The sequence below is a fragment of the Nomascus leucogenys genome, chromosome 19 (genome assembly GCF_006542625.1).
Source record: "Nomascus leucogenys isolate Asia chromosome 19, Asia_NLE_v1, whole genome shotgun sequence".
NCBI classification, from domain to species: Eukaryota; Metazoa; Chordata; class Mammalia; order Primates; family Hylobatidae; genus Nomascus; species Nomascus leucogenys.
In genome coordinates, this window is record NC_044399.1 from 38,872,830 (window position 1) to 38,900,433 (window position 27,604).

At 49.1% G+C, this 27,604-nt stretch overlaps 1 protein-coding gene across 6 annotated transcripts in view; it reads right to left on the reverse strand.

Annotated features, from left to right (window-relative positions):
* The window catches only part of KSR1 (kinase suppressor of ras 1), a 171,891-nt gene that overhangs the window by 66,944 nt on the left and 77,343 nt on the right, over positions 1 to 27,604 (reverse strand). For 5 of the 6 annotated variants that reach the window (XM_030799409.1, XM_030799413.1, XM_030799408.1 and 2 more), the window contains exon 2: positions 9,847 to 9,987. The exons of the other annotated variant lie outside the window; for it this stretch is intronic. In XM_030799409.1, the coding sequence (XP_030655269.1) occupies positions 9,847 to 9,987 (141 nt within the window). The remainder of the gene's footprint in view (positions 1 to 9,846; positions 9,988 to 27,604) is intronic. 6 annotated transcript variants of the gene reach the window in all.

Here is a 27,604-nt window from a genome sequence, read left to right on the forward strand (position 1 = left end):
ACAGGCGGCAGCTGGAAACAGCCCTAGTGTGCAAATCCAAATGACCGGGAGCGGGGCGGGGCCCTGCCTCTCAGCTCCCTCCCATCTCATTTCCTATCCCCGGCCCTTCCACCCTCCGGCCACGTGGGAGGCAGCGCTCCTCACCCCGTCACTCTCAGCCCATCTCCATGTGAATGCAGCCTTCTCGCTAGGAGTTTTATTTTCTTTTATTTTTTATTTATTTATTTTTTATTTATTTATTTATTTATTTTTTTTGAGACAGAGTTTCGCTCTGTCGCCCAGGCTGGAGTGCAGTGGCGCGATCTCGGCTCACTGCAAGCTCCGCCTCCTGGGTTCACGCCATTCGCCTGCCTCAGCCTCTCTGAGTAGCTGGGACTACAGGCGCCCGCCACTGCGCCCGGCTAATTTTTTGTATTTTTTTAGTAGAGACGGGGTTTCACCGTGGTCTCGATCTCCTGACCTCGTGATCCGCCCGCCTCGGCCTCCCAAAGTGCTGGGATTACAAGCGTGAGCCACCACGCCCGGCCAGGAGTTTTATTTTCCTTTGAACAATTCTAATGTTCATTTGGAATCCCTCCCCTTCTCTCACACACGCTTCCAATATCCCCCAAGAGGAGCCCCAACTCCTACACTGCACACAGCGAGAGCTGCAGGAATCCACCCCGGCTCCCGCCAGCCTCCTCACAGACTCCTCCTCACGCACTTCATGAGCGCTCTGATTTCCTCATCCTCAGGGTCTCTGCAGATATTCTTCCCTTCACCTGGTGTGCTCTTGCCTTCCCGGACACGATCTTTCCCTGACTACCCAGGATGAGTCGGCCCACTGGTTCCAACAGATCCCATCCCGGAGCCATCAGGGCATCTGGGGCTCTTACTTCCTGTTTCACCCCAGTCTGTGCACTCCTGGGCAGAGGAAGGTGTCTTCAGCAGCCCAGCTCTCACCACAGGGCCCTGGTCAATGCAGTCATAGCCAGATGTCTATTCAAATTAAAATTAATTACAATAAAATAAAACGTGAATTTCAGTTTCTCAGTTGCACTATACACATTTCAAGTGTCCCCGAGCCACATATGGCTAAGGGCTGCCACACTGAATGGACAATACAGAACGTTTTGAACAGCACTGCTCTAGATGAAGGTCTAATGGTTGGGCAAACACATAGAGGCATCGCCCAAGTTCTGTCTCCAACATCTACAGACAGGGAAGAGACGAGGAACCAAAGGTCAGGCATGCAGCGCCGCAGCAGGCTCGGAGCCACAGAGGGCTAGCATCTGACTCAGGTGGGAACAGAAAGAAACCCACGCAGGGCCACCTCAGCCACACCAGGAACCTGGAAATGCAGCTGCCGTGCTGTGTGACCACATCCACGTCTATCCCCTCTCTTCCTCTAGTAGAAAAGGCATTATTTCCTGGAAACTTTAAGACCACAAACACTATCCAACCAAAAGACAAAAGCTGAAATGGTATTTAGATAACCCTGCAGGGATGGCCCCTAGGAAAGTAATATGGAAAAGGAAGGAGGTGATTACACACACAGACGGCTGCACACATAAACAATCCATGTATGTGTTTTCCTAAGGGAAAAATCAAAGTCCTAGTCATGAAGCCATGAACAGTCAAGGTCAGCAGAGAATTCGAGGCGACTGAAGGGACAAATCCCACCACACAAAGTTCCCCCAGGAGGCCTCGGGGGCAGCCCTGGGCAGATCATCTTCAGGCACTGACTGCACAGATGCTGGGGTCCTTCAGCACTACCAGGTTAGCAAAAGGAAACAGACAGGCTTCATGGATTTTGTTCCCTTCCAAAGCAAACAAACAAACAAACAAACAAAAAACAGACAGAAAGACAGACAGATAGACAAATATTGAAAGAGTCCTGTTTTCAAGTCTGGCATCCCTGACCTCTATCCTGCAGTGGCTTTGGTACATTCCTTCACCCAGTAAGTATTTGCCAGGGCCTCCCATGTGCCAGGCGTTACAGCTGGGCACCCGGCCTCTTCTGGGCACGGGCTCTCATCTTCATTCAGGTGCTGAGTCACCTGAACCACCAAGTTGCCTGATGTCACTGTGTGCACGTGTATGTGAGCAGGTGGGTATCCCTCAGACACAGGCATTCATATCATACCTTGAAGAAACTGTATCTCTTACTACTCTACTGTTAAAGAAGGATAACATGAATTTTTATGGATAACACAGATGACGTTAAGACTGAAAACCTGCAAAATGATATCTATCATATGATCCCATTTCAGCAAACAAAAAAAAAGAGAGAAGGGAGTACATTTGCACGTCATTTTAAGTGACTGTAAAATGCATGAAGAGGTCTGGCAGGTGCACCCATCGACCTGTTAACAAGGTGTTACCCCCGCGAAGTGGAAGAGGAGGAGGGCCTTTGCTTGCTTTCTAACACTTCTGTACTTGTTTGGTGTTGAAAAATTTAAAACTCTCATCTCTCAGTAACAATGGATAGCTGATCACATCTTGTGTGGACTAAAGGAAAAAAAATGGGTGAAGACACACAAGGAAGCTTTGCCCAAAATCCATGGGAGAAAAGCCTGACTCAGGGGCACAGAGTACAGGAGTAAAAACATCGCCCCAAGATCTGTGCGGCAGAGATCTAACTGCTGCACACAAACATTACATAGCAGCCAGTAGGAAAAGCACATGATGAAATACCTCGGAAAGAGCATGGTATACAACTTACGGGAGAGCAGACACGTCTGAGAGGCAAAGCAAAGCCACCATCTGGAGGGTTCAGGGGAAGGTGCCGCTCCATATGGTCTCTCCGAACAACCTCACCTGACAGAACTCCTCCTACTCTAGGCTCCTTTACTGTCCAGAAGCAGCAGCCATCTGAGGAAAGGACTTAAAAGGTCACTTAATCTGTCATTTCTCGTATGGATAAACTGAGGCCCAGAGAGATGAAGTCACTTGCCCAAGATCTCACATTGTGTAAAAGGCAGATAGGCCCATTCTAGACACCCATAGGATCTCAGGTCCTGCCTGGGTCAACCATGGCCACGGCGATGCAGGTCCATCCTGCTTCCACTGGACAGTGGTTCTGGGAGGCAGGGTTACCTCCCTGCAGTGCCCACCACAGTGGACACCCGCAGCCAAGTGAGCGTGCTATGTCTAATTCCTGCCTGGAAAGAGGGGACAGATGCCATGACTTCCTGGCCTCCTCTATCCCCTCCAGGACCCCTCCTGATGCTGGTGGTGTCTTTTGATCCAACCTCTCTCACATGTACGGGGAACTATTCCTTCAGGGTGCCAATCTCTGCAGTCTGAACTACCTGGAGGAGACTTCTCTCCAGGCCAAACTTCAGGGTCAGGCAGAGAGGGGTCCAGCTCTAATATCCTCCAAGCCAGACCAGCTGCCCCAAAGAAACCCCCAAGGACCTATCCCCACCCCCTGGGCCAGGTTTCTGGAGATCTTGCTGGGTTTTAGGTCCCTCCTGAAGCTTGACAAACGGAAGTCCCTTTCCCTGCAGACCTGGATTGGGCTGTCCCATGGGGGCACTGGCAGGACCTTGGCACTCCTCCTCCTTCGTGTGAGCCAAGTTGTCCTGTTGGCCCTTTGGGGGCTCTCTAGCTTCCTAAACAACAGGAGGGCTAAGGCACTAAGTCAGGACAGCCAGGGAGAAAATACAACTTTGCTTCTAGCCTGCAAGGCACCAGGCCAGTCTGGACAAAGCAGAGGCCACACTGATCCACAAAGACCTGGGCACCCCAGAGGGATTCCTGAGGCAGGACTAGGGCAGGCTGGAATCTGGGCCCTGCACCACACTGACCATTCAACACACCCAGGGACCCTGCTCCCTCCTCTGACTCTGAGTCTTCTTCTGTGGGCATGGCCCTACGCAATTTCTTAGGAAACATACAGGGAGAGGAACAGGGATGAGCTGGGGGTCTTAACTACCGCCCAGCCAAGTACAAGTTTAGAAAAGGTATATGTGCAGTTTACTGTCTGGTCCAGGTACACAGTCTCATTAAAAAGTTGAGCAGGCCAGGCATGGTGGCTCACGTCTATAATCCCAGGATTTTGGGAGGCTGAGGCAGGAGCATCACTTGAGCCCAGGAGTTCAAGATCAGCCTGGGGCTACATAGAGAGATCCTGTGTCTACAAAAAAATTAAATATATATATTTAATTTAAATATATAAAATTTATATGTATTATAAATATATATAAGTTTATATATATATATATATATATATAGCCAGATGTGGTGGTGCACACATCTGCTGTCCCCAGCTACTTGGGAGGTAAGGCGGGAGGATGGCTTGAGCCCAGGACATTGAGGCTGCAATGAACCGGGATTGCACCCTGCACTCCAGCCTGGGCAACAGAGCAAGACCCTGTCTCAAAATACATAAATAAATAAATAACCGTTGAAGAAAAAGACTGCTTTTATTGTATTTTAAAAGACACTTTGACAACATTCATTAAAATTCAGCCTAGCAAGTTCACTTCTAGGGTTTTTTCCCTGTAGAAATACACAGGTGCACAAAGATGTTCTTGGTAGCAGTGTTTGTAACCATGGAAATATAGGTCATTAAGGGGAAAGAGCAGGTTCCTGAACCAAATGTCTAGCCTGATCTCATGTGTACAAAAGAGACAACACGCAAAGGAATGTGAGGGCTAGAAAATGTCCAGAAAGATGAGCAGGCTTCAGGGAAATGGGATGCAGCAATTTTCTTTCACTTTATCTCCTTTGTTTCATTTTACCCCCTACAATAAACATACCTCTCCTAATAAAACCAATGGTTCCTTTGAGAAGATGAAAACGTTCCAGTGGTGACAGTCACAAAACAATGTGAATGTGTTTAATGTCACTGAACTGTAAACTTAGAAATGATTAAAATGGTAAATTATGTTATATGTATTTCACCACAGTTTTAAAAAATAAAAATAATAAAATCAAAACAAAGCAGAGCGAATGACTCACCAGGCTCCCTGGGGAAATAACTGATTCTTCTTAGAAGTGGGGTTAGTAAAAAACAGAGGGAGCTGAAGCATACTGTAGTGTCAGAAAGCAAAGGAAGTGCTACACACACACACACACACACCCCCCAAACAAAACTGAAGGATGGGGCATGTCACAGGATGCAGGAACAAACCTGCAAGAACTCCCAATGGCCAAAGCTGGAAGAACTTGAGAAACAAAATAAATCATGTAGTATTGGATTAGAACCCAAAGTGTAAAAGAAAAAGACATGAGCCTATACTGATATAAATGACTGAATAAATAAATAAATGGAGGAGAAAAGACAATTCTTTCCTACAGAAAAGTTCCAAATAATCTGTGTAGATATACTGCCAGAGGAGATGGAACTTAACCCACCTACCCCCCATACCCCCAATCCTAAGGGAGGGCTCACTTCCAAAAAACAAAGTAGTGTCAAGGTCATGAAAAATAAGGAAAGACTGAGAAACTGTCACAGAGCAGAGGAAACTGGGGAGACATGATAAATCAAAATAATGTAAACCATGTGGTGCCCTGGATTGATCCTAGAGAAGAGAGAGGACAGTAAAGGAAAAACTGGTGAAACCTAAATAGTCTGGAGTTGGGTTCATAGTAATATACCAGTGTCTTTCCTCAGTTTTGACAAAGGCACCCTGGTCACAACAACGTTAATGATGGGGAAACTGGGTGAGGGGTACATACGAGAACTCTCTGTACATCCCTGCAACTTTTCTGTAAATCTAAAATTATTCCGAAGTAAAAAGTTTATTTAAGAAAATAAACAATGGTTTAGAAGAGTGGTCCCAAACTTTTTGGCACCAGGAACTGGTTTCATGGAAGATAATTTTTCCAGGGACAGGGAGTGGGGGATGGTTTCCAGAGGATTAAAGTGCATTACATTTATCACGTACTTTATTTCTATAACATTATAATATATAATGAAATAATTATACAACTCACCATAATGTAGAATCAGTGAGAGCCCTCAGCTTGTTTTCCTGCAACTAGACAGTCCAATCTGGGGATGATGGGAGACAGTGACAGATCTTCAGGCATTAGATTCTCACAAGGAGCACATAACCTAGATCCCTCGCGTGTGCAGTTCACAACAGGGTTTGTGCTCCTGTGAGAATCTAATGCCGCTGCTGATCCGACAGCTGGCGGAGCTCAGGCGGTAATGGGAATGGGGGGCAGCTGTAAACACGTTCCTCCTGCTGGGTGGCCCAGTTCCTAAGAGGCCAAGTGGACTGGTACCTGTCAGTGGCCTGGAGGATGGGTTCCCTGTTTTAGATGACAACCCACTTATGCCTAGTGTTCCATTGTTGGAATGCTAAGCACATGGGAGTTATTTATATCCTACTGCTCAAGGTCATTGCCAAGGTCTGACTGCAAAAATTCCAAAAACTGCAACCTCCAGCATAAATGGGTTAAGAAGTCAAAAGATTCTCTGACAGACATGGGTTTTTAATGCTGTTTGGAACTTTGGCTTCTGAATACTGCACCTATTTTTGACGGGCAGAACTTATAGAGCCAATTCCCACTGAAAGCACACAGAATCCATCAGGGCCAGGGCAGGGGTCAGGGGCAGCAATGGGTATCCAGAGTCCAAAGAACTGTCTGGGTTAAGAAACAGAATAAAATAGACCCACACCCCTGGGGCCAGCCCTTGCAGCCCAAGCCCTGGAAAGCTGCTCTAACTCAGGGTTCCCCCATCACTAGGCTTCCACACATGTACAAGGAGAAACTCCCAGAGGTAGAACTGAACCAAGGTAGCCCTCTCCCCAGTCTGTAGGAGCTGAAGCTGGGTTTACTAAAGGAAATAGCCTTTTCTTTCTAGGCTTTAGAATACTCTGGCTACAGCCCAGGAACTGACATGAGATTTGGGAGGAAGAAAAAAAGAAATCCTGAGAAGGGGTTTCTGGAGAGTCTAGGGAAGATGGAATGACAGCAGCTAATGGTTCCTTGTGGTTCTTAAAGCCCAGGAAGAAAGCTGCCAGGCCCAGGTACCTCCAGCAAGCTCCTGCAGCCCAGTCTGCCCTCCTTCTGCCCCCATCCACTCCAGCCTCACTTCCTCCCGGCCCTGCTGGTGAGGACACCCTTGGTACCAATTGGGGGGACGGAAGGAGAACACTTGGCCCAGCTCTGTCAGGCTGGTGTGCTGCCCTCTCTGTCCTAAGCTCTGGGCTGACTCCCGCTGTCTCTCGATTCAGAAAACTGCCTCTAGTCAGCCATTCCCAGCCTTCCTTCACTCCCCAGGAGGCTGTTGAGAGCTGCCCTCTGTGCAGGCCTCTCTAGCTGCCTCTGCTGGGTCTGGCTCTCACCTGGGATTAACAGCAGCTGAGGGTAAGAGAGAGGTGGGAAATTGTTAATTTTTCCTCCTCCACCCCCGCACTTGACTTTCACAACTGCCTGTGCCAGCAAGCAGCACATGGGTTATTCCCATTTCACAAAAGGAGGAGACTGAAGCTTTGGAAGGTGAAAGGGCTTGGCCAGGTGCCTGAATCCAGGCATTCCAAGAAGAAGGAGAGAGAAGTGGTTGAGACCGAGGACTCACAGTCAGGTGTGGAGGGGCACCCGGCTCTGCTCCTCTGTGGCTCTAGGACCCTGGTGAGTTTCTATACCCATTGAGTGCCAGCTTCCTCAACTGTGAGATGGGGAAAATGGTCTCTATTAAGTAGGGTGTTGGGTTAACTAAGTAACACATCAGTGTACCCACCATGAGACGCCAGATGTGCTCTGTGTCAACTTTGAGGCAAAAGAACCCAGAGGCTCTCAGGGGCCCCAGGACCCCACTGTGGCCACCAGTGCAGCTCAATAACCAGACAGCAGAGGCCTCCCAGGAAAGGGCTGCTTGGGCTCCTGGCAGCACAAGCCCTTCATGAATGAAAAGGACGTTGGCATGGGAAGAGGTGAGTGCTACTGCATCCAAGAAATCTTTGGGGCACTTGCCTTAGCCTTCCTGGAGAGGGCCATCTCCCCTGGGGGCACTAACTCTCCCAGGGCTCATGGCAGGTGACTCATGGAGGTGACTCACAGCAGCAGGCATAGCTGGGAAGGGGGTTCTTTGGGGCTATGATCCCTACACTGGCCTCTCTTGCAGGGCTTAACTGAAAGCCAGAGCTAAGAGTAACCTGTGTCACCACCCACTTGGGGCCAAACCCTGGGCTATTGGAAACATCTACCATGTCATGATGAAATCTACTTATTCAGTAAATAAATAGGTATTTATTTTTATATCTGTTGCAACCAAGCAACTGCCATATTGGGCCCAATACTCAATGGGGATTTTGTGGCAAACAAACCCAAACAGCAAGGCCGTGTCTCATGGTGCTCGCATCCCAGGGGGAGCAGACAGACCACAGACAACAAATCAGTTAGGTCACTCCAGAAAGTGGTCGGTGTCATTGAGAAAATAAACTCAGGTGCGCAGGCGAGAATGATGGGCAGGGGGTGATCTTTAGATCACATCGCCAGGGACGACTGCCTGGAGGTGGTGACAACACTCAACACCAGAAAAATATTCACGGGATGAGTCATGGGCAGAGCACTCCAGGGAACGGGGGAGCGAGTGCAAAGGTTAGAGTCTACTGAGCAAAGGAGAAGGTGAGCAAGCAGAGGCAAGAGAGGCCAGATCAAGGAAGGCATCTGGCATTTATCCTGAAGGAAACAGGAAGCACTGAAAAAGGATGGGATCTAAGTCACCTTTCTAGGTGAGCACCCTGGCTGCTGGGTGGAAAATGGAATGCAAGGGGCGAGGTGCCGCTGCAGAGATTCTACAGGAGGTGACAGCGGCCTGGACCATGGTGCTGGAGGTAGGGAGGGAGAGAGGCAGGCGGGTCTGCAGTGTGCCTTGGGGGAGAGCTACAGGGCCTTGCCCACACAGGTAAGAGCAAGGAAATAAGTTATAGCACATTTTAATTTGGACTAGCCATGTTCTAAGTGCTTGATAATCATGAGGCTTGTGACTACCTTACAGGACAGTCCAGATAGAAATTTTTAAAAGATTTCCATATTGGGGAGAGGAAGGAAAAAAAAAAGACCTTAATGATCATAGATTTTCTGAGTGTTAGGAGTATGTATGTGATTTCTTTCCTTCTCTGTTTCCAAAGTATCTATATATAATGAATTCATGCTACTTTCTACACAGCAGCAAAAGCCAATATTTTTAATTTTAGGATAGAAGTAGGGGATTTATGAGATCTGACTGGGTGAACCATGCCTGCCAAGTAGGACTAATCTGCACTCCATGAGAGCTGACCTGCACCCCTGGCACCTGGCACAGTACACACTCCGGGTACGCTGGTTGGTTAGTTGGCTGGCTGGCAGGTGGGTAGGTTGCACAGGCAGGAAGAGAGAACAATGGAAGGAAGACAGCATATTGTAGCAGTCAGAAGACTAAACTAAATTCAGACTCTTATTTCCAAATTCCAAGCTATCATTTACTAGCTGTGTGATTTTAAACAACTTAACCATTCTGTGCTTTAATTTCAAGTATAAAATGGCAACAATGATAGTAATTTCCTTATAGGAGATCATGAGAAGTGAGATTATCTGTCTTACAAAACACAGAAACGTTTAACACAGTGTCTGCCACACAGCCAATGCTTCCAGATATGTTGGCTGTTGTAAGTATGATGAACAAATCAATGCCCAGCGTGGGGCTGCCCTAGTTCATCAGGCAATAGCATCCAGGGCACTCGTTGGAGCCATATGTACCCTGGATCCCTCCTGGCTGCTGCTGTCCCTCCCCATCCTCCTTCTCAAGAGTAGAGAGCATCAACCCTTAGTCTTAGCCACGGGGAAGCTAGCCCTCGGGTTTGTGTGTGTTCCCTCTGCTTGGCCCCTCATGCCTATCCCTGTGCTGAGCCCCAGCTTGCATACCTGCACCACCTCCGGCCTCACGTTGAAAGTGTACAGCCAGTCGCTGAAGCGGGGGTAGCTGTTGAGCTCTGGGGTCCTCTCACCGGGAGCCACGCTCAGCTTGCACTGCCTCTGCTTACAAATGTAACGGACCAGCTTCGCCTGCAGAAAAGTCCGAAAAAGAAAAGCCTGTGTTCATCTGTGGCCCAACCATATGGCAGGCCCAAGCACACTACAGAGGAGCTCAGGCAGACACAAGCAATGTGATGAGGGAAGGGGCTGGCTCTCCTCTCTGCTGTTTGCAGGGGAGGGGAAAGGGTGGAGAAGGGTCTAGGAGAACAGGCAGAGGCTGGTGGCCACCCATGAGGCCCCTGCCCTACCCAAGGCGGCTGACACTGCCCACCTCAGGACATGAGCATCATGGGCAACACTGGGCAGAACAGACAGCTGGGTTAAATATAAGGCAGCCTTCCTACCAGCCAGGCCAACATGGCAAAACCCTGTCTCTACCAGAAATACAATAATTAGCCGAGTATGGTGGCACATGCCTGTAGTCCTAGCTACTTGGGAGGCTAAGGTGGGAGGATTGCTTGAGCCCAGGAGGTCAAGGCTGCAGTGAGCCATCATCACACCGGCGAACAAGACCCTGTCTCGGGAAAAAAAGAAGGCTTTCCTGCCAGGGTGGGGTCAGGGAGTTGGTAATTGCTAATATGGAAGACCTGCTGGTTTGAGGACAATGGGTAACCTCCCGCCTAGGATGCTTCCAGGGAAGAATCCAACTGCCTGGGTTGGGATCCAAGGGCTCAGTCACACCCTAGCTCCGTGACCTTGGACAAGTTACTTAACCCCCTATAAAAGTCTCCATCTTGTCAAAGGCCTCCATCTTGTCCTCCAGAAAAATGGGGATAATAGAAGCTGACTCTCAGAGAGACAGAAGAAATGAGGCGTTTGGCACACAGTGAGTACCGCAAGTGTAGCCATGACCACTGAGCAGCAGCAATATTGGCCAGGGTCCTGGACTCAGATTCCCAGTAGGCTTTCAGGGATCCACACCCTGAAATGTATGCAAATTTCAGATATGCAAGTCTGTGTATTTTCTAGAGTTATTGTCCAAAGCTTTCAAAAGACTCGCAAATGGCTAAAACTTCAAATAAGATAAGCTTACACAAGGACAGCCTGACTTGGGTCAACCTGACAAACACTCGGCTCTGACTGGGTGCCCAGCACTGGACTGGGGAACATGGGATACAGAGAAGCACAAGGAGGGCATGGCCCAGGTCTGATGAAAAATAAGGGACTCGCATTCCAAACAGAGGCCAGTTAGGCTCGACAGATGGAAACGAGCTCACCGCCAGAAGACCAGGGAGCTGCCTGGCTTGGCTATGGCCAAGTGACCCAGGGTCCCAGGGAGAGCTCCTGAAATGTTGCTAAGACTCTGGTGGCCTCCTAATGGTGACTTCCAAGCATCCCCCCAAAATAAGTACCACCTTCACAGTCTCTTACAGGAACCTGCCTTCTGGAGACACTTCTCAACCCTGCTGTCCCTCATGGTTTTGGTGTTAATTCATTCCTTTTCCTTTCATCTGTAAATATAGGTTGTGCATTTTGAATCCAAAAACCCAAAATCCGAAACGCTTCCAAAGACCCAGAATCTGAACCTCTCCAAAATCTAAAACAATTTGAGCACTGACATGATGCTCCAAAGAAATGCTCACTGGAGCATTTTGGATTTTGAACTTTTGGGTTTGGGATGCTTAGCCATTAAGTATAATACGAATATTCCAGAATTCTACAAAATCAAAAATCCAAAACACTTTGGACTTCAAGCATTTCAAACAAGGGATACTCAGCCTGTATCTCAGTATATTTTTCTTTTTTTTCTTTTTTTTGAGATGGTCACCAAGGCTGGCAGGCTGCGGTGCAGTGGCATGATCTTGGCTCACTGCAACCTCCGCCTCCTGGGTTCAAGTGATTCTTGTGCCTCAGCCTCCCAAGTAGTTGGAACTATAGGCGCATGCCACCATAAAGGGCTAATTTTAGTATTTTTAGTAGAGATGAGTTTTCGCCATGTTGGCCAGGCTGGTCTCCAACTTCTGACCTCAGATGATCTGCCCACTTCCGCCTCCCAAAGTGTTGGGATTACAGGCGTGAGCCAGCACTTTGGGATGCTAAGGTGGGCAGATCACTTGATCTGAGTATAAAACAAAACACTTAGGATCACTGCACCAGGACCTTAGTACATTTTTCTAAAGAGCAAGGACTCTTGTTAACAGTCACAATATTTTACAAAGAAAAAAAATGATGAATTAATAATTTTTAATTTCATATATCTAGAAAGGCTCCAAATTTCCAATTAGAATAAAAGCTTATAACCAGTTTGGGGCCACAGACCCTTTTGGAAGTCTAGGGAGGCCCATGATCTCTTTCAAAGAACAATACTTTCATTTATTTATTTTTTTATCTTTTTTTTTTTTTTTTTTTTTTTTTTGAGATGGGGTCTCGCTGTGTTGCCTAGGCTGGTCTTGAACTCCTGGGCTCAAGCAATCCTCCCATCTCAGCTTCTCAAAGTCCTGGGATTACAGGTGTGAGCCATCGCACCTGGACAGAACAATGCTTTGAAATGTATAAAACGACACACTTAGAATTACAAAGGAAATCAATTCTATTTAAACACATTTATCAAATTACTGAAAACTGTGATAGACGGCCAGTCATGGTGGCTCACGCCTGTAATCCCAGCACTTTGGGACGCCAAGGCAGGTGGATCACCTAAAGTCAGAGGTTCGAGACCAGCCCGGCCAATATGGTGAAATGCTGTCTCTACTAAAAATACAAAAAGTAGCCAGGCATGGTGGCACACGCCTGTAATCCCAGCTACTCGGGAGGCTGAGGCAGGAGAATCACTTGAACCCAGGAGGCAGAGGTTGCAGTAAGTGAAGATCGTGCCACTGCACCCCAGCCTGCCAGCCTTGGTGATCGCCTCAAATAAAAAGAAAAAAAGAAAAATATATTGAGATACAGGCTGAGTATCCCTTGTCTGATTGCACTTCAGCCTGGGTGACAGAGCAAGACTCTGTCTCAAAAAAAAAAAAAAAAAAACCAAACCTGTGATAGAATCATAAAAGCTTCTTTATTAAAGTATTAAACATCCAACAGTGCATCTAATAACTGCCATAACTTTAAAGTTGTGACAAGTGTAAACTGCTTTTTCAGATCGCTCCACAACTGTGATTCCTACTGGTGACCGAGTCACAGGTGTTTGCTGAGATAACTGTGCCTCATTGCCTACAACCAAGTGGAACGACATGCTAAATTCCAGTTAAGGTTAATAAAAATAAAAGTGCAATTTTCTTCCCCATCTACGTTCATGGGTGGACACCCTGAATTCTATCCACAGACCCCAGGTCAAGAACTCCTGTGGCTAGAGAGACGTGAGCATGAAAATGAGACCCATAATAGTGAAACCACTGCTGCCACATCAGCGTTTTTGAAATTTCCCCCAGAAAACTAGTTTGGCCCCAGGCTCACCAACAATCTGACAGAGCCAGATTCAACCCCCTTGGGGTTACTTACCCCTCTCCCATGGCCCCTGCTCCCTTCAGGGTGCTAGGGGCTCAGTGGCAAGTGCAGACAACTGCTGGAGAGGGAGCACTGAGTCAGAATCAAAATAATTCCACACTCTCAACTGCACAGTTTTGATGTCTGGTGAAACCACAGACCCAGAGGCTGATCCCCTGACATTCCTGCACCCCATGCCCCTCAGGCGCCCAGAGCAGACCCTGCTAATCAAACACACTGCTGAGGCTCAGGACTCTGAGTCTACTTGCTGTCCTATTATGGAACCTAAGCCCTGGGGAGCACTTACAGAGCATGAAGCTCACAACCGTAGACACACAAGTGAGCTTTGATCCTACAGGTCTAAGTGGAGGCACTCACGTGCCCTCTCCTGGCTTACCCCACTCTGATCCATCCCGCCCAGTGAGACCAGAGGCAAATTCCAAAACCAGGGCCCCAACTTCCCCCAGCTCCCCAGCTCCATTCCATAGCCCCTGGCCCTGCCCACCAGGCACACACTCACCCAGCAGCTATTCCTCCAATACCTGTTGGAGTTTCCTACCCAGGCCAAGTCAGAGTCCGCCTCTCCCCTTCCTGGTGTGTCGTGTGTGACTCTTTCAGAGCCCCGATCATGGAGTTACTATCATATTACAGTTAACAGCTTCTGCCTTGGTCTCCCCCAATAGACACAAGCTCCCAGGCTTCTGAGTTGAACACATCTGGGTTCAAATCCACCATATACTAGGCTGCACTGCCCCAAGGAAGATAATTAATTTTTCTGAGTCTCAGTTCACCCACCTGTAAACAGGAATGATGATACCTAGCTCATATTCAACTACAGCAGGGAGACCTCCAAAAGACTAGGTTAGATCCCTCTATAATTACACATCAGGGCAGGGACCGTATTTCCCTCATATCCCCAGTTCCTACTACAGCACCTGGCACATAACATGTGCTCAGGAGTGCCAGAGGAAGAAAATGTGGGGTTCTTATCTCTATGTTTCTCACAGCCAGCCCTTCCCTCCATTCCACGCGGCTCTGAAACCACCAGTTCAAAGGGCTAACCAGAGACAGGACTATAAATCAAACAGCTGTGCAAACTCAAAACCACTCTTTTCCACATTAACTGGAGAGGTCGGGCTGCTGGCGCTAAAGGCAGCAGCACTAGAGCCCTTCTGTCATTGGCACATGGCTTTCAAGGGTCCTGCGTCTGGGAGTGATTCATAACATATGCCATTTGCACAAGACTTTGGCCACCACAGGCAACATCGAGATGAGCCCACCTGGCCTTAGCCTGAGCCAGCGTTTGGGCCTTCCCCAGTCCAGCCTCCCCACAACCTACCTGCCCTTTTCAGCTTTGAGGCACTGGGTCCCCTGCTAAGCAAGCTCTTCCCAGTGACTCTCCGCCTACAAGGATCAGCTCAGACACCACTTCCTCCAGGAAGCCTTCCTCAAGCCCTCCAGCCCCCTGCCCAGATCACATATCGCAGTTCTGATTTTTCACGCTTGTCCGCTTCCCTCTTCAGGCTGGAAACTCTGGGAGGTGGGGTCCAGCTGGTGTTCTTGGTCACCAACAGACCTCAGGAGCCAGCACAGCACCCAGCACATGGGCTGCTTTTTTTCTTTTTTCATAATAGTGATGGGGTCTTGTCATGCTGCCCAGGCTGGTCTCTAACTCCTAGGCTCAAGTGATCCTCTTGTGTTAGCTCCCCAAAGTGCTGGGATTAAAGGCATGAGCCACCACACCTGGCCTGGTCTGCTATTTTAAAACCTTTGTTGAAAGGATGAACACACAAACACACAACACATTGCACACAAAGTTTATCAAATGGCAGCGAAAAACAAACACCAACTGGGCAAGTGATGAGACGGGTCTGAACATCTCAAAAGCCAGGGCAGCTTCCCTAGAAGAGGAGCAAGTGGTTTCTTTTTTTAAAGGCCGGTAGAGATCCCCGCTAGACAGCCCAAAGCAGGCCCATGGGTAGCACTGCACAGAACTTGAAGTGATTCTTCTCTGCACCCAGATAACCCATAAACCTGGCTAGCTGTGCCTGAGACAAGGAAAAGGGAAGACATGCAGTGCAACACAACCCAGCTACTGGCAGGTCTGGTGTCCTGCAGCTGCTATCTCCCAGAACTTGTCAAGAAACAACCTCTGCAGATTTGGGTTCTGCTGATGGAGCAAAACTTCTCTGGTTGACAAAGGATGGAGGTGGCCTGCAGGCAGCCACTCCCGTCAGAGTGAAATGAAGCTGCTCTCACTTCTTGGAAAGTTGGTTGCAGTCACAGAAGCGCCAAGGGGCTACTTTCCCAGACAAACCACAGTGGGGCCTGCCAGCCCAGCCCTGGGGGCCTAAAAGGGGACCTTTCATTGGTAGCGTCATTTTCTCTTAACCACAAAACCGCAAGATATAAATTTGCCGGAATAGACAAGCACCTGGGGTTTCAGGGATGGGACCAGCAGCAAGAAGGAAAGAGTCATTAGGTCTCTGGCCACAGGGGAGGCCCTGGGCTGGAACCAACATCTCTCGCGCCCCAATATTCTTTTGCTTCAAGAATGTACTATGGGCCCACCCCAGCCCTGACCAGAGTCTGACTTACAGAAAGAGAACAGTATCAGGTCAGCCACAAACAGTTGGTGGGTGCTACCGATACTACAGCAGGCGCTCACTAAGTATCTGGGGCTGAAGGAGCTCAGCTCTAAACCCAGCTCTAACATCTAAAAATCAAAGATTGGGGAAATCCCCCTTGGCTCAGCTTCAGTCTTACCACCAAGAAAAAGAGTATCATTTTATGGAGGTTGAGGCCAAGTGAGTTGCTGTATACAAAGTGCTTGGAACAAGCAAAAAACAAACCACGGGTCCTATTATTCTACCACTGGTTATTCCAGCCATACCTAGGAGTCGGTGCGGCTCCATGAAGGACATCTCTAGCCCTAAAGTCCCTTGACACCACTCCCTTGGGTGAACATAGCCATGGGATCTAACCTGTGAGCCTCACTTTCCCTACCTGTAAAATGGGGTTGATCTACCTCAAAAGGCTGTTGTGAAGGCTTACATGAGAAAAAGATGAATGCAAAATGCTCAGCAAAATGTATGGAACACAGAGAACACTCTTGCGGCGGCGGCGGACATGGGTGGTGTTCCTCTCAGGCGAAGCCCTCAGGTTCTCTCTTATTGCCTCCCTAGGCAATACAGAAGATATGGGTGGGAATCTGCCCGTGTCAGAGATGGGACTAAGGAAGACCCTGAAATCTGGTCTTGACTTCAGGACAATGCTGGAGGAACCTGAGAATCAGATATATTTCTTCTAAAGGCTAGAGGGCCAAGACCTGTACCCACCCAGCTGACTCCAGGGAACCCAATCCTATCCTCCTTTGAGTGCTCACCTCCAACCTCAGCACCAGAGGATGTGACGGGAATGAAATGACATCGGCTCCACTTGCCCAAAGGAACATCTGCACCCGTAACCTGGCATCCTGATCAGCCTCAGTGTCATCTGCCACCCCAGCTGCTCTGGTATGACTCTGGCACAGGCCTCCCAAATGGAGGCTCCACGAGTATCACTTGGATGGTGGTGAGGCTCGTCAGACATCCCTGGAGAGAGTGGGCCTGGTTGAGCAGATACTGTGCCAAGGAGAAGCACATGCCACTGAGGAAAGAGACTTCTTCAGGTAAAGGACACAGCCCCCAGAACTGCAGGGACCCCCAGGAACACGGAGGCCTCACACCCCTACCCTGCAGGTCCTTTCCTTGTCATCCTTCCTTTACACTGCGCCCCAACCTGCCTCTCCATAGCTGGTGCCCTATAGCATGGGTCCTGGACCCATCCTCCATGGTGTGTCATGGCTGTCCCAGGCAACCCACCCGTGGGCCAGTCTGATTTGGGAGGCTGGGTTCCTCTGCGGCCACAGAACCAACCATCCCTTGGAGGCTGCCACAGTGGAGCTGGAGCAATAGCTGCCTTGCCTCTAAAAGCGAGACCATTTAGCACCAGCTAAAATGGTAGTCTAGACAGAAAGCTCCCACGGGCTTCCACAGGGTGTGTGGACAGGGACGGGCCAGCCATTGTGCTGGACTGGCTGGAAGTGCAGCAGTGACAGGCAGATGACCCATGTCTCCTGTTTACCACCAGCAACTGTTCTGACTGGTCAGAGGCCATGCCTACCATTAGTTAGTGGTCCCATCCCCCTTGCGAGAAGCTTGGGTTTAGCAGCCAGGAGGCTCTACCCCTCGCACCATCACACATCAGCTGTGTGGCAGGATCTAGATCACATCATCTTAGTCTCATTCTCTGTAAAACAGAGAAAATATAATACATGTCCCATAGCACTGCTGAGAATTTGCTGCAGACTCATGTATGCAAAGTGTTTAGTCCAATGTCCGGAACATATAAAGTGCTCACTAAATAGAACTCTGTTAGTGTTACTCCTGTGCAGCCTGCAGAATGACCTCGAAAAGGAGGAGCATGAAGACTTTTGGCAGGTGCCGTTTGGATTATACCCCACCCAGGCTTTTTTGCACCTTTGCAAAAAACACCTCTTTCCAGACAACTGACTTTGCAAACAAAGTCAGCTCCACCCTAAAATTGCAGGGCCTGAGATGGGGAGGGCTCTTCTGTGGGCAACTCTCAAACCCATGATCTTGGCTATGTTAGCAGCCAGATGCCAAGGCCTATTACAGGTTGTCACCCTAACCCTGACTTTGGTCGTTGGCTGCCACAGGACCCTCTCAGTGGCCCAGGTCTTCATGTCTCAGAAGCAGGGCAGGGGGTTAAATCTGTTGTGACAGATGTCACAGATGTTAACATATAAATGAGCAAATGAATCCGAGGCACAGGCGAACACGGACACCAGTTTCCCATGTATAGTAGCAGGCTCCCTCAGTTACAGAATCATGTCAATACTCATTTGTCAACCTAGTAGTGTTAACGATCTTTTCCTTATGTATGGTACCATATCACTTCCTCTACCTGGATTGTCAATGAAAATTCCAGAGGCTAGGAATTAGAGTAGATCCTTGATAGCACAAGGGTGACTGATGTCCCAATCTTCACACACAACCCCAAAGCTGGCAATATCCCTAAAGCACATCATTCCCTCCACAAAATACAGTCATGTGTAACTGAAAACACTACAGACCCTTCCAGACTTCTGATGGGATGTACTGTGTATTCAACATTTAGTAAAGAAAAACAAAGCTACATTGGGATGTGGGTGCTGGGCAGCACACTGGGCTCACTCACTGGCTCAGGGATGCTCACCTGCATGCCTGCCATTGAGTCCAGCCTCAGCCAAATGACAAGTCACTGCTCATCCTTTACCGTCACTCACAAATCATGAAACCACGCATGTGAAACCCACAAGACTTAAAGGTATACTTCATCATTCCCATCTTACAATGAAGAAACCAAGGCACCAGCCTTTGTAACTTTCTTGAATCCTGTGGTTAAAGAAGGGATTCCAACCTCAATCTAATGCTCTCTATGCACCTCTCAAAATAATGACTCCTGCAACCCACACCCTGAGCTGTCTTGACTGGTACAAGCAGGATGGCAATGGGCAGGGTCTACCTCTTTTGCGATCCAAAGCCCAAAATCTAGCCACGCCTAGACTGTTCCAGGCAGTGAATCCTGTGAATAAGAGCCACAGGCTTGCCCACACCCTCTAAATGTATCCAGCCACCCAACTGGGCCACCACCTCTGGTCCTGACTTGCAATAACCTACCCTCTGGGCTGTACCCCACCCCTGGCTCTAAGCCAGCATTAAATTCATTAAAACTAGCCATCATCCTGCCTATAACCTGAGGCCATCCCTTTTAAGAAGATCCTAGCATGCTTTACAGAGTGACAGGAAGCAACTGGACAGCCACTCCACTCATCCATCACTTGCCTCTTGTTTTATTTAGTCCTCCTGTGGCAGATGCAGTTGTGGACCAGCTTCCAGCTCACCAGCACCCACAAGACCCTGACTCCTTCCTCCTCAGTAGGCAGCACCAGACTCTTACATGGTGCCCACAGCAGTCTTTGCTCCTGCCAAGTCCCTGACTACACCATCCCGAACTTCACGATGCCACCAAAGCCCTGGCAACTTACTCCAGCCTTCACTCCAGTGGTCCCTGAAGCTGCTGCTCCTCCTCCACTATTGACCTGTTCTGTCCATGCCTCAGGGAAGCTCCCCTTACATCTTCCACTTCCTTCCCAAAGCTGGAGTGCATTTCTGGGGACTTCCCACCAACCCAGCCAGCTAAGTAGTCTAGCCTGGCTGCCATGGCCAACTTGTTGCAAAATGATTTCTGAGAATGTAAGGAGGCCTCTGGAGATTGTGATGCAGCTGACAGTTCCACGCACAGGCACGCAGTGACCATAGCACCCAGCTCCGAGGGCACCAGAGGCAGCCCTTGGCTCCCGGCACTGCCCAGCCCTCAAGGGCACCCACGGGCGCTGACATTCATGGGCACAGGGCAGAGCAGGAGAGGCACACAGGGAAAGTGGGGCAAGGAGAGGAGAAGGTACAAGTGACCTGAATCCTTGAGCTGGGCATTTCGCAACAGCAGCCCTCTCCCGGCCCGGCCCATACCCGCACTCTCCTGGGGAAGCTGCCAGGATTTTACATTTGTGTAGAGACAACCTCCCGGCCAAGCCTCCCACCAGCAATCCTGCCTTGACGTCAAACTCGGAGTCGGGGAACTTCAAACACAAACAAACAAGTCTAACCCAGACCACAAGTGGAGACGTTCCCAAGGAGGCCAGGGGTGAGAACGGCCACAGCTGGGAACTCAGAGCCTCCTGCCCTTCCCTAAGCTCCACTGGGAATGCAGTCTGAGGACCTGACAACAGACTGTAGATGAGAGATTCAACCCCAGGCTGAGACAAAACGAGCTCACTTGTCTAAGAGTATGACTGACTGCCTTTGGCTGGTGCAGCAGTGGGCGCAGGAGACCCTGTATGGAAACACTGATGAGTTAGCTCCTCTGTGCAACTAAGCACCCACCTTAGATAAATCACATAAATCACCTGTTCCCACTGCTCCAGTACTAAGCACGAGCAGTCAGGGAAAGAAGACTATGTGGTCAAATATGGGTTAAAAGCACCCATGATGCTTCCTGGGAAATGCAGAGCTTGAGCTGGGCCAGGGTGAATGATGGCCAAGGGCCCGAGTTTTCTCAGCAACAACTGCTAGGCCATTTCATGCGCCACAGAGGTTGTGAGATGCAGCAGAACTGAAGAAGAAGGCATTCCCCTGACCTAATAGCCTAATACAGCTTCCACCTATAAAGCCAAGGTGAGTCAAAACACTGCTCTTCAGAAAGCAATTATTTGAAAAGTCAGTAAATGATCTGTCTTGATCTGCCTTTCAAGTTTTCCTTCCTGCCTCAATTGATACAACCCCCCAGTATCTCATGTGCTGTTAGTACCAGTAGTCCTTAGGGGCTGTGGGGACCAACAGGACTAAATCATGAGAAAGAAAGACACCCACTTTACCCCCTAACTCCCCTGTGCCTGAAGCAATTGAATAAGGGCAACAAAGAACTTCTACCCATCATCCAGTCATTCACCAACCAAACCTCTTCCCGATGCCAGGCACTGTTGGACTCTAAGGACAACGGTCGTAAGCGGCAGGGGTCCATAATTTTCAGGAACCCACACAAGTTGGGGGAACAGATGTGTCCACACAGACACCTGACCAAGGGCTAGGAAAGGCAAAGCAACAGATAGCAGGTCTGAGCGTCCGTGACACAGCAGCCCTGCTGCTTGGTGCTTCTGCTGGAGGCTGAGGGGAGTGCTGGCCCAGGTGTCAGGAGCCACAGATGTGGTGTTGCTCACAGACCAGACACTTCATCAACACGGCCTGTGTCCCAGTTCAAACACACACTCCATGTGTTTGTCTGAAGGTCACCAGGCCCACAGGGCACAGACATGAACTAGTTTATCCCCTCAGCTCAACCCCTCAATCACAACAGGTAATCCTGGAGTATTCCTGACATTGCAAACTGAAAGGGACCTGGGTGTGAATTACCAAGCAGGGGCCTAGGGAAAAAGGCAGAGCCTGCACCTAATGGCAAAGGTAGATTTCTGCCAATGGGCCAAACCCCTTACCTATCCTTAAGGCCTGTTCCCTGGGGAGCCACCAGAAGGGAGGGATGGGGAAGGCAAGGCACCTTAAACTCTGACCTATATGCACCAACTATGAGAAGGAGACTGTGCCCGACGCTGGAAAGATAGAGAGCTTTCTTTCCAGGGACGTGACTGTTGGCTTAGCAACTCAGGCCATCACAGAAAAGGACAAAGGGCTGGACAGGGGCAAGGGGTAATGACAGATGAGTGCCCCGGACACCAGGGATCAATGAATGCAGTGTGAACTCCCCCAGAAGGATGAGGGGCGCCCGAACCGCCACGCCCTGTGGAGCACCATGCTCAGACTGCTCATCTCCACCTAATATCAGCTCCCAGCTTCTCCCTTGCCCACAGGACCCAGTTTTGTTCAGGGTAGCACTGTGTTCAGGGTAGCACTGTGCCCAGTGATGAACTGGTCTCAGTCAGTGGTTTGCAGCCCAGTCTTCACATCACAGCCCACGAGCCTCAACTTCAGTGAGTGTGACATAATTGATCCGGAATGGGGTCCCTGCACAGCCATCATGAAAGTCCCCACTTTCAGCTTCCCTCGAAGCTGGTTACCTGTGACAGTTTTGGCTAATGAGGCATGAGGACTTGCTTGCTAGGGGACCTGCTGGGAAAGCATGGGACAGATCTTGGGGCTGCCCAACACCTCCTGCCCATTTTGAAGACGGACAGGCTGCAGTGGCCATCTCACAACCACAAGGATGGCAAGAGCTGCCTGGAAAACCAGAGACAGTATCGCTGTTCGGCTGCAAAACCAGCACATGTGTGCCACCTAACTCCAGACTCATTGTAGGAGAAACATAATGGCCTATTCCAGTCATATTTTCTGTTACTTGCAACCAAAAGTAGTTCTATTAAGTCCGCACTATTCCAAACCTCCTTCTACCGCTAATGTTTCTAAGGCTGAGGCTTCCTGCTGGCTTCCAGAAAACCTACAACAGTAAAAAGAAGGTATCCCTCATTCTTCTTCAAACCACATGCCATCCAAAAGCATTCTTCCAAAAGTCCTTAAATCTCGAAGAGCAGCTAATTTTTATGAAGTCCAACTTAACAATCTTTTTTTTTGTTTGTTTGTGCTTTTTATTTCCTATCTAGGAGATATTTGTCAAGCCCACATTCACAAACATGTTCTCCTGGGTTCTAGAAGTTTTATTGTTGTATCTTTTTTATTTAGGTTTTTGATCCACGTTGAGTTATTTTTTGTATTCCAGGACTGTTTTAACCACAACTGGATATATTCTTTTAACTGGGCATTCCTATGTACTAGGCATCATGCTATACATTCTATATTATCTCACCTAATACCTACATGAATCCCGATAGGTATTTTTATTTTATTGTTTGTTTATTTATTTGAGATGGAGTTTCGTTCTTGTTGCCCAGGCTGGGGTGCAGCGGCCTGATCTCAGCTCATTGCAACCTCCGCCTCCCAGGTTCAAGCGATTCTCCCGCCTCAGCCTCCCAAGTAGCTGCGATTACAGGTGCCCGCCACCATGCTCAGCTAATTTTTTATATTTTTAGTAGAGACGGTGTTTCACCATGTTGGCCAGGCTGGTCTCGAACTCCTGACCTCAGGCGATCTGCCGCCTCGGCCTTCCAAAGTGCTGGGATTACAGGTGTGAGCCACTGTGCCCAGCCAGGTACTATTATTAATCTAATTTTACAGCTGAGGAAACTGAGGCTGAGAGTTATATATCCTTGAAAAAGGACCCTAGCATACTGTAAACCACATGCAGTACCTCAGAGTACCTTCAAGTCTATTATGTAAGACCTGGAGTACAGACAAACATTTGCCACGAGCTAGAGATATGGAATCTTTGTTGTTCTACCCTGATTCAGTTGATGCTGAGTGTTTGGGAATACAATCCCCAGCTGCACCCCTGCACTTAGGAAGACACATGATGACTCAGTTTCCCGGAGTGCACAAGGTAAGGGTGGGGGTGAAGCAGGCTATGTAGGATCTTGCATTTGCTAGAGAAAAACAATAGGTGGGGGAGCCCCCGCTCCTGGTAGTGAGTGGTGAGGGTTCTTCTTCCCCATTGGGTAGTCACAGGATCATCTGAGTCTACCATACAAGTGTAGACGACCACAGCAGATTGAAGATGGCCACAAAGTATATGACACTCCTCCAATCTAGAGGTCTATTTCCTCTCCCCTTGAACCTGGGTTGGTCTGTGGCTACTTTGTCCAACAGAGTACAGAGTCTCCTAGAGTCCTGACTACTGTGACGAAGAGACCACAGTGAGTGGCCCTGGGCCTGCCCCTGATGGAATGGTCCCCACCGAGGGCCAGGTGCATGAGCAGGGCCTTCTTAGACCCTCCAGATCAATGGCTGGTGCCACTTTTTTTTGTTTCAGTCAGGGACCAGCACCAGTTCATGCAGGTCCTACAAAGTTCCAGAAGGTCCTGGAATGCCACACTCAGGCATCTGCACTCAATCTTGCAGGCATGGGGCGGGAAGCAAAGGAAAAAACGTGATCAGATTTGCATTTCTGAATGATCCTCATTCTGGAAACCATAAGGGGGACAGATTGAAGTGGGTGTGGAGAAACCGAAGACAGGAAAATCAACTGAGAAGCACTGCAATTCAGCAAATGATGAGAACAAAAGGTAATTTAGTTAGTGGCAGTGTGGGTGTAAAGGAAGGAGAAGATTCTAGAGCTGTTTTATTAGTGTTTTTACTATAAAGACATGACTTCCCTTCTTGCTTGTCCAGGGAATTTCTGGCATACCAGCATACTTTAGCAGGAAGCTGAAGCACTGAGTTTCTCCAGCAAATGAGCCGCCCAAGCAGAGCCCTGTTTGTTGTTTGATTTACTAGGACTTGGTGCTTCTCGGGGAGGGGCGCTTCGGCTGGAGATTCCACCCTCAAAGGGCACTCAGCCCACGGGCAGCCCCAGCCCAGCTGTCTCTCACTTCAGCGCTGTGCCTGCCCTGTCTCCCAGACAGAGGGGAAACCTATGCTTGCCAACAGCACAAGCCACTGCTCCAACAGTACCATCTCCAACTCTTCCCCACACCCGTGGAGGTGGGTCAGACAGAAAGCAATGGGAGAGGGGCAGTGTCTGCCATCGTGGCCAGACCCCACAGGGCCCTCTCACATTGGTGTGCGCCACAGAAAGAATGGACAGTCATGTTACTAGGGGTAATTCTGGTCTCATTTGAAACTCAGCCCTGACTCCTACCAGCTAAGGGCCCATGGGCAATTGAATGTCTGAGCCTTCACTTCCTCTGCTATAAATGAGGGGCAAAGATCAGCCTCAGAAGATCACTGTGAAGACAAAACAATATGACACAGCAGCTGGCTGACTGTGAGCTCCCAGCAAAGATTCCTTCCCATCTTCCTTCGCTGCAATCTTAATCTTAACATCAAAGCTGTGCCTTTGGCAGCTGATAGGAAAACCAGGACGGGTGACTGGGGAAGAGTGCAGAAGGCAAGCGTCCAGATGAAGGATCACGATTGTTGATCTGTTAATGTATCTGCAAGCTTCCCATGGAACAAGGAGAGCAACTGGCTATGAAATGAAGCTCTATGCATGAGGGCAGATCAGCACCCACACCCTTTTAACAATTCACTTGTACCAGAGGCCCAAGGAACACCTCTGGCACCAAACCACCATGCTGAGTTTCAGATGAGACCAGAATTAATCCTAGTGACATGACTGTGCATTCTTTCTGTGGCGCACACCAATGTGATGATTGTGTACCTTATGGATACTTGGTTGCAGCACCTCACACTCAGTCACAGCACTGCAGAGTTTACGGAGCACTCTGGCAAGACAGCACCTCATCTGATCCTCACTGCAAACCAAGGCTCAGAGGTAAAGGCACATGACCAAGGCTACACACCATCCTATGTTGTGGCGCCAGCTTCGCAACCACTGCCCACCCCAACTCCCACCCAGGAAAGCATGATTTTAAATTCATAGATTAAAACCAAGCACCCCTGAAACACTGAGTGATCCTACCCAGGGTCACTCCCAGCTGTGACCCCAGGGACCTCTCAGATGCCTCTCAGGGAAGAAAGCCCTGACAAGGACATCCGCACGCTTTTCCTAAGCGATCTGAGAAGGTCACTGATTAGCCACAGCCATCTCCACTATATAATCTTCAAAGCTCTTTTCCTGAGGGACCATATCTGGTCAGAGGAAGGAGATATGGGATGTAGGGGACATAAAAATCAGACCTGAAACCCAGGAATAAAATTGCAGCAGGGTTTAGGTGACATCAGCTCTGGGAGGGAAAAAGAAGGCAAGACCACCCTCTCTAACAAGCAATGGCTAAAGACAACGCAGTTATCCCCCTAGGCCCTGTGTACCTCAGGCAACAGAGCTGTACCTGGACTCACATCACCAGCACTATCATTAGTGGGGGATGAGAAAGGGCTCAGGGGACAGGATGCTGCTGCTGTATAATCCCAGGAATGCCAGCCAGGGGCAGTATAGTAATGGATAGTCAGGTGCTGGGGCCTAGAGGCCAACAGACCAGGGTTCAAATCCCAGCTCGGCCACTGACTAGCTGCTTTAACTCAGATTATTTAACCACTCTCTGCCTCAGTTTCCTTATCTGTAAAATGGCGGAAGAGGGGGATGTCTACTGCTTCACATGAGGCCTGCTATAATAGATTAACACTCATTGTCAGCCATCTCTATCATGAAAATTCCAGTCTCTTGTGCTCTTTGAAAGCAGTAGTCTGACTTGTTTATTGCTTTAAGATTCTTAAACACATTCCTGGATGACTCCATCTACATGGCATGTCCCAAGCTACCCTGGTGTATTCCTTGAAAATGGGCAAACGGAGACAAGGCCAGGTGTGGCTGGAACACACTCACACTGAAAGGATGGCTTTCCTGGCCCTTATTTTATTCTCAGGAGGTCAAGAGCTGGGCACACCCGAGCCAAACTGTGCAACATGAACCTCTGAGCACAGTCTGTGCAGAAGAGGAAGGCAAACCAGGATGGGTAACAAGATGCACACAGCCTGAAGAAGCAAGCCGAGGAGAGGTCTGGCCCCCAGGCTGCAAGGGGAGCTACTCTCCAGACCTGGATAGCGGTGACATGGCTGAAAAAGACACACACACACACACACACACATGTGTGCGCACATGCACCTGTCACCCTGGACAAGCTGTAGCTGAACAGAGTGGGGATGCACCTCAAAATAAAGAGAGGCGGTATGCTGCCAAGCTCCCAAGAAATCAACTGACCACCCTTATTGAAGAAATTAGACAATGACAGCTAACTCCAACAAGGGTGACTATCATGCGCTAGACACTGCTTTAAGTGCTTTATGCGTACAGTCAGCCCTTAGGATCTGTGGGTTCTGCATCCATAGATTCAATGGCAGATCAGAAATCTTTTTTAAAAAGAGTGGTTGTGGCTGGGCGCGGTGGCTCACACCTGTAATCCCGACACCTTGGGAGGCCAAGGCGGGCAGACCATGAGGTCAAGAGATCGAGACCATCCTGGCCAACATGGTGAAACCCCGTCTCTACTAAAAATACAACAATTAGCTGGGCATGGTGGTGTGCATCTGTAGTCCCAGCTACTCGGGAGGCTGAGGCAGGAGAATCGCATGAACCCGGGAGGCAGAGATTGCAGTGAGCCAAGATTATGCCACTGCACTCCAGCCTGGTGACAGAGTGATACTCCGTCTAAAAAAAAAAAAAAAAAAAAAAAAAGAATGGTTGCATCTGCATCTGTACTAAGGGGACTTGAGAATCTGTGGATTTTGGTATCCTCAGGGGGGTTCCTGGGACCAGTCCCCTGTGGATACCAAGGGACAACTGAATTAACTCACTTAATCTTTGCAACAAACCTGTGAGAGACGCCCTAACATAACTATCCCCATTGTACAGAGGCGTAAACTGAGGATGAGGAACAGTCCCACGTCATGCAGCTAGTAAGTGGCAGAGCAAGAAACTGAACCCAGGAAGTTCAGCTGCTCAGCCCATGCTCTTGACCACGGGCTACATTACTTCCTTGAATGACTGAGACTTTTGGGGTGCCTACTGTCCATCAGGCCAATGCTGGGCATCTTGGTACAAATGTTCTCATTTATAAAAAAGGACTCAGAGGGTCAGGAAGCCAACCCAACATCAC